At 40.6% G+C, this 7986-nt stretch overlaps 1 protein-coding gene across 1 annotated transcript in view; it reads right to left on the bottom strand.

Annotated features, from left to right (window-relative positions):
• Window positions 1-978: 978 nt before the first annotated feature.
• The window catches only part of wdr91 (WD repeat domain 91), a 125149-nt gene continuing 118141 nt past the window's right edge, over window positions 979-7986 (bottom strand). The window contains exons 12-15 of the mRNA XM_037691775.1: window positions 3509-3617; window positions 2189-2301; window positions 1928-2125; window positions 979-1325 (exon numbers count right to left, since the gene is read on the bottom strand). Of these exons, the coding sequence (XP_037547703.1) occupies window positions 1161-1325; window positions 1928-2125; window positions 2189-2301; window positions 3509-3617 (585 nt within the window). The 3' untranslated portion in view covers window positions 979-1160. The remainder of the gene's footprint in view (window positions 1326-1927; window positions 2126-2188; window positions 2302-3508; window positions 3618-7986) is intronic.

Consider the following 7986-nt stretch of genomic DNA (forward strand, 5'->3'; position numbering starts at 1 on the left):
ACGGACCAGAGAGACCAGCGCTGTAAAACTGTAATCTTTTCCTGCCTTGACTTAATACAATTGATAAAACTTAATTGACGTTTCCTTGATTTATTGATAATGAGAGTTGCCACTTCTGAGGGAGATTCGAGCCGGGGGGGGGGGGGGGGGGGGATTTGTGGGGGTTTCCAGGTCCGGTGGCCCGCAGCCAGCTCCCGTCTTTAACAAGCTAAAAGTAAAAAGGATCAAAACACTAGCTAAAACCTAAAGAGAAATACTAACTAAAAGAGCAATTTAGCTAATGTTTAGCTAATGTTTTGCTACTTAAAAAAAGCTAAACATTAGCTAAAAACCGAGAAGCAAATCACTAAAAGAAAAACAAGGCTAGCTAAAAGTAGCAAACGCTAGCCAAAAATAACAAAATATCATCTAAAAGCTAAACGAGCAAAGCCTTAGCTAAAACAAACAAAATAAATAAATAAAGTTGTAATTAGCTTAAAGTAACAAAACAGCTAAAATCTGAAGGAGCAAAACATTAGTTAAAAGCTAAATTAATTGCAATGCTAGCTAAAGGACAAAGAAAAGCGCAAACACTAGCCACAGTAGTGAAATAGCCAATAATAACAAAAAATGAGCTAAACGAAGAAAAAACTAGACAAAAGTAACAGAACATCAGCTAAAAGCTCAAGGAGCAAAACCATTCAGTTCAGTTTGTTTCTGTATAGCTCCAAGTCAGAACAGAAGTTGTCTCAGAGCTCTGAACAGAAACATTTGCAAACATTAAAAAAGAAAATTAATAAAAGTTATCTATCTAAGGAAGCAGCAGATCGAGTTAAATTTTCATGTCATGGAACACTAGCTAAAATAATAAAAAGACCAAAACAAATAAAAAAAATGCTAGCTAAAATTTAATAAAAGTATTGCTAAAAGTAGCAAAACACTATCTAAAAGCTAAACGAGAAAAGCCTTAGCTAAAAGAAGGCGAATGCTAGCTTTGTGTCAATGTGAGTTGTTTAATTATGTAAACAGCTGAAACTGTCAAACGTGCCAGACTTAAATGTTTCTGCTCCGAAAAGCACTAAAAGTAAGAAATCAGAACTGTCAGGTGAAACTTTTAGTCAGAATTTATCGCTGGTTTAATTTGAATGGTGCTCGTCTCTCCTGAAGCCTCCGACGACAGGTCACGACTTCTGAGCCAGGAGCGTGCTCAGTTTGATCTTCCCGTCCATGGAGGCCGTCAGACAAGTGCCGCAGTCCACCGCTGAGCACCAGTCCACCGTCACCACCGGCGCCTTGTGCCCGCCCAGAGGCAGAACCCGGTCCAGAGCTGGGTCACCACTGGTCAGCTGGAGGAGAGGTGGCAGTAGACAGTTAAAATTAAAAAGAACTTTTTCTGCAAAAACAGTCAATGTTGATGACCCTGAAGAAAATAGCTAAAAGAAAGGTGAAGTTGAGCTGAATAACAACTGAACTTTTAACATTAGCTGAAATATTTTAAAAAGGAACACAAAAAAGCAGAAGGACAAAAAGACAGACAGCATGAGGAGGTGTGAGGCACGAAGGATGCATAAGGACACTTAAAAGACTATAAAGACACATATGTTGACAAAAAGGACACTTAAAAACTAAAAGTAGCATAGTGAGACCAAATCGTCTACAAGGCTGCAGACAGGGACAAAGTGGACACATAGATAGACAAAAAGAAGAATGTAAAGACACACATGAAGTTTTAAGATCTGAAGTCTGCACATTTCACAGAGAAAATCTGTAAACAAAGATAAATAATTAAAAACGTAAGAGAAAAAGAAGTCAGGGCTGTGATGTCCTGAACAAGCAGCTAAAACAGTAGAAATTCTGCTGAAGATGTTAAGAACAGAAACTGTAATCTATCTGCAGCAGAGCGTAAAAGGACGGACAAAGACGAGGGCGAAGACAAAGGGGGACGTACTCTGTAAATGAGTCCTCCAGAGCTGGAACAGGTCAGGACGTGTTGTCCCTCAGAGTCAAACGCAAACAGCCGACCTCGGGGAACCTGGACCTGTTTGTAGCCACTGTACCCCGACAAGATGAAGGGCCCGGTGGCATCCTGAGGCAAATCCTGCTCGGACTGCTTCACGCCACAACGATGGATGTTCCACTGGATGAACTGTAAACAACAAGAATCATTATTGTTTACCTCGGCGCTGGAATCTAAGGTTAAGGCCTTCACCTTCCCATCCTCGCCGACGCTGAACACGGTGTTCTCGTCGTAGCTGAATTCCACGCTGTAGACCTCCCCGTTGTGAGCCCTCCAGCTCATGGCGCTCTCGTACCGCTGCATGTCTGCAGAGGAACACGGGTCACAGCAGGAAGTCAAGATGAACAAAAGGCTAGCTAGCTAAAAATAGGAAACATTAGCCAAAAGCATCAACATACTAGCTAAAAGCAGACAAACATTGGCTAAAAGAAGCAAAGACTAGATGAAGTTATTCAAGCATAAGCTAAAAGTATTACAAAGTAGCAAAATGCTAGCTAATTGATAATAAATAGAACACTAGCTAAAATAACTAAATGCCAACAAACAGCAAAAACATGCTAACAAAGTAGCAAAACTTCAGCAAAAGATAAACATTAAAAAGAAGCAAAGCACTAGCAACATGCTCAAAGAACAAGCTAATTAGCTGAAAGCTAAAGGTAGGGAACATTAGATGAAAGTAGCAACATGCTAGCTAAAAGAAGCCAAACATATGCTAAAAACTAAAAAAAAACAAAAGGTTAGCTGAAAGCTAAAATTATCAAACATAAACAAAGTGGCAAAAGTGCTAGCAAATTACTAATAAATAGAACACTAGCTAAAAATAACCAAATGCTAACAAAAGCAACAACATGCTGACATAATAGCAACACTTCAGCCAAAAGCTAAACATAGAAAATCTAATACTTTCTAGGAAAGTTAAATAATTTACTAAAACAGCAGAAAGTCTGCAGAAGGAACTACCAGAGTGAAGTTGCCCCCACCTTCTTCAAATCTATCAAAATTGGTGTCAAACATTTGTGCTGGTTTCTGCAGCTATCATTTTAAAGATAGTAATAAATGTTTCCAGAGGTCAAAAAGTACACAAGTACAGTGTGTTAGACGATAGCACCCCCTGGTGATCAGAAAACAAAATACAGGGAGGTGTTGTACCAATTCATCCTAAATAAGACCTAGTTCAAAATTAATTTCCTCCTTGTTAAAATTCATCTATTCATGTTCATAGTTCAGCACCTAAGCATTTATAAATGAAATTCATAGTTCCAACATAAACAGATTTTCGTTGACCTTTGATGACCTCTGCAAACTTTTTTATTAATATTTTTAAACTGATAGTGGCACAAACAAAAATTTTTGCTGCACAAACCAGCACAAGCGTTTAACATCAATTTAGTTAGATTTGAAGAATTTGTGGGGCCAACTTCACTCAGGTGAAGGAACTCAACTTCAAGACACAAACGAGAAACACAAAGTAAGCAAAAACAGAATATTGCAAGTGATCATAAAACCACAAACCGAAGAGCCTGATGATGCCGTCGGCAGCTCCGGTCACCAGCAGGTTCCCGTTGTGGTTGAAGGCTGTGCAGTTCACGGCTACCGGTTCTGGTTCTAAAGAGAACTGGAGCTGAGAGACCGAAAGAATCCAGATCAGACAGGAAGCTCAAATATGGCAACATCAAGCCTGCAGTCAGGGCTTAATAAGGTTTAATTGACACTTTAAAGAGTGTTTATTCCTGATAACGATTCAAACAATTCTAGAATTGCGCCGCTCAAGGTGGCTGCATGTTGGAGTAGCTCTGTTACATTCATTCTGAGATATTACTTTTGAAAACTTCAATTCCTCTTTTTTCTGGATATAAATCAAAATTTTTTTTGGATGATTATTTCCTCTGGTGTAGGATGTTGTGCAGCTGGAAGGATTTTTACAGAAATATCTTTGCTTTTGGACTATGCTGGTGAAGATTCTCAGTCATCCAGGACATGATAAATTCAAAAAAAGACTGATTCCCAGCCAGTTTTCACACCTGATGGGAACGAGGGGCCTCATCTGTGAATTAGAGGAACAGAGACCTTAAGAAACCCCTACTGTTAAGGTGCTGAGGTGTGCATTGTCAAATTTACATATGTATGAGTGTCTCATCTCAGCCTTATAACCTGAACCCCACTCACTGCTTTTTGAATTGAGAAAGCTCCTCGGATGCGAAGTGAAACGTCTTCTGTTACAAATAAAGTCCAGTTGTTTTTGTATTGAACGTTTTTAGGCCCGAGAAGCGAAGCGCTGCGAAGGCCTATTGTAATCGCTCTGTTCAGGCCCGAGCTATAATTTTTTCCGCCAAATGAATTGGCGTTTTGGGGGCCTTAACGGATTCCAAAAGTCACCAAATTTGGCGGACGCATCAGGACTGGTGAAAAATTATGTATTTTAAGGGCGTGGCAAAAATCCCAACAGAAACGACTCAAGAGCGTCACCTGGAAATTTTCAAAATACTCTACGCATTAACCTTAGTTTGTCGTAGAAGCATGAAATTTGGTACGCTTGTCCAATTCCCCCAGATGCACAGAAAACCCTCGGCACCAATGTTGTACGATAAACAGGAAGGTGGCCATTTTGGAATCTCAGCCCAATTACACACCTTTGTGGCGGTTTACAGCCTCTGCATTTGAACAAACTTCTCCTAGGGATTTCGCTCAATCGGTTTCAAACTTGGCCATTTTGGTCAAAAGGCATGAGGGATGCAAAGTTATCTAAACGGTTAGTTTCGGAGCATGCTGAAGGGGCGGGGCCAGACCTTAAAGTTTGACATCTCGCCATGAAAAACGAAACGCTAATAGCTACTACATGAAAACTGACACATCAAACATTCAGTGATTGATCCATCCGGTCCCCTGCAAGACTGAATGGCCAAATCATGACATAACTTAAGCCACGCCCCCTGACAACAGGAAGTATAAAGTTTTACTTTGAACGATCCCTATCTGACCCCTGTTACCTGATCAGCATGATAGTGTGTCCAGTGACTGAAGACATGTTGGTGTAACTTGTTTTCCAACACTGACAGTTTTGGGTGGAGCATGTGGGTGGCGCGGTGTGGCGAAGTAAGACGTAATGCCGTCGTCATATGTTTGACTCTAAATTCCACAGCTTTGAACCGAGGTGCACCAAAATCAGTTTGATCAATCATTATCCATCCCTTGAACAGGAAGCTATGATAAGTAGCCAATAGTCTCCACAGTGCCCCGTAGAATATTTTAAAACCTCAGCCCCAAGCCATTTTTTGACCGATAATTCTGAAACTCGGTGAACATTTGTATCTTCTCAGGACCTATGAAAAAGTCTCTTGGAGCCCTGGTCCAAAACCAACATGAAGTCGGCCATTTTGAGTCAAAGGGTCATTTTTGAACGTTTCTAATTGCAAATTTTAACGAACTCCTCCTAGGAATTTGTAAGGATTGCCTACAAACTTGGTTGATATGCCTTTAAGACATTGAAGAGTAAAAGTTATATAAAGCTTGCATTTTCGTATATGCTAAAGGGGTGTGGCCAGGCCTCAAAGTTTCGCTTCAGCCCATAAATTTCCAAACAGTATAACTTTCACACTGACATACCGAAATGCACGAAACTTGGCATGACTCATCCCTGTTGGATGCCCAACAATCCACTGTGGTCATATTTTGACATAATCAAAGCCCCGCCTCCTCAGAACAGGAAGTGTCTTTTTTAACTTGGAATGCTCCCTCTTTGATTCCACTGGCCTAATCAGGATGATCCTGTGTTAGAAGACAGATAATATGGTCTGACTTGATTTAAAGCGCAAACTGTTTTTGCTTGAGGATGTGGGCGTGGCGGCGTGGTGAATTAAGAAGTGACGCCGTTGCAATACGTTTGGCTCTAAATTGCACAGATTTCAGCCGAGGTGCACCAAAATCACTATGATCGATCCATTTAACAGGGATCCATGATAAGTGGCAAATAGCCTCCAGAGCGCCACCTACATTATTCCTAAAGTTATAGCTCAGTGATACAACATCCGATCTGTACCAGATTTATTGTGCGTCATCAGTGAGGAGTTTTAGACACATTGATATTGTAGTTTAACATATGACTCTAGTGTGCCCCCTAGATTATTCCAACAGTTATATCTCAAAGATACATCTTCCTATCCACACCAGATTTTTGGTGCGTCATCTGTGAGCATTTCTAGACACATTGGTATTGTTGTTTAACATTTGACTCAAGTGCGCCCCCTACATTATTCAAACTGTTATATCTCAATTATATATTATCCAATCTGCACAAGATTTTTTGTGCGTGATCAGAGAGCACTTCTATATACATTTGTGCTGTTACTTAACATTTGACTCGAGTGCGCCCCCTAGATTATTCCAAAAGTTATATCTTGGTGATATATCATCTGATCTGAACCAAATTTTGGGTGCATCATTAGTGAACACTTGGACACATTGGTATTGTTTTTGAACATTTGACTCCAGTGCGCCCCCTAGATTATTCCAACAGTTATATCTCAGTGAAATATCATCCAATATGTACCAGATTTATTGTGCATGATCAGTGAGCACTTAGACACATTGGTATTGTTCTTTAACATTTGACTCAAGTGCGCCCCTTAGATTATTCCAACAGTTATATCTCAGTGATCCATCATCCAATCAGAACCAGATTTTTTATGCATAATCAGTGACCATGTCTAGACACATTGATATTGTGGTTTAACATATGATTCAAGTGCGCCCCCTAGATTATTCCAAGAGTTATATCTCAGTGAAATACCATGCGAGCTAGGACAGATTTTTGGTACGTCATTAGTGAGCACTGATACACACACTGATTGTTGTTTAACTTTTGACTCAAGTGCGCACCTACATTATTCCAACAGTTATATCTCAGTGATACAGCATCCAATCTGAACCTGAGTTTTTGTGCTTCATCAGTGACCACTTGCAGAAACACTGGTATTGTTGATTCATGACATCACTTAAGCCCCCACCTAGTCAGAGAAAAAAACTGTAGATTATTGGATGACACTTCACACAAAAGAGTGAGGACTTCCGGGAAGATGGCACCAGTGCTGGTGGCTTGTCGTTCACCTCTGTCTGTTTTGATTGTTTTTTTTTTTCTGTTTTTGTCATTTTTCTTCGGTGACATCAACTCACTGCTTGTTTATGATAGCCAACAACTTTTAAATATATAGTTATCTACTACAAACCCCGCCTTGTTCAACCACTTTGATCAGGGCTCTGGACCCCCACCCCCTTTGCTTGTTGATGTCCCGGTGTACCTGAAGCGCGCGGCGTTTCTGCCTGCCCGAAAACATTGCTCCAGGCGCCGTGGGAGACGTGCCGGCCGTCTCGTAAAGACTATCATGAGAAAGTTATGACACTCCTTAGTGACTTAAAATACTTATGAACCTCTGAAAAGAGATCCAGGAAGTGGTTACAAGAAGAAGTTAATAGATTGCCTGAAAATTTTGGAGCAGGACAAGGCTATTGACCGTTTTCTGTACCACAGACTGTACCCAGGGGAGGCCACGCCTAGTCTGTATGGTTTACCTAATATCCACAAACAAGGTGTACCTTTAAGACCAATTGTTAGCATGATTAACTCTGTCACTTACAATGTTTCCAAATATCTGGCGTCTGTACTCATCCCTTTAGTTGGCAGCTCAGAACACCACATACAGAACACCATGGACTTTGTGGACAAGGTGAGGGATGTCATCATGGAGACTGATGAAACAATGGTCTCTTTTGATGTCACATCACTCTTTACATGCATTCCTGTTGATGATGCAGTAGAGGTGGTCAGTTTAAAATTAAAATCAGACACCACTCTGAGCAGCAGGACCACGCTTTCCACAGAACAACTGTGTCAACTCTTGAAACTGTGCCTGCAGTCAACCTACTTCACATATGGGGAGCAATATTATAGGCAGAAACATGGGTGTGCTATGGGGTCTCCAGTTTCTCCTATTGTT

The sequence above is a fragment of the Nematolebias whitei genome, chromosome 18, assembly GCF_014905685.2.
Source record: "Nematolebias whitei isolate Nwh7 chromosome 18, NemWhi1, whole genome shotgun sequence".
NCBI lineage: Eukaryota > Metazoa > Chordata > Actinopteri > Cyprinodontiformes > Rivulidae > Nematolebias > Nematolebias whitei.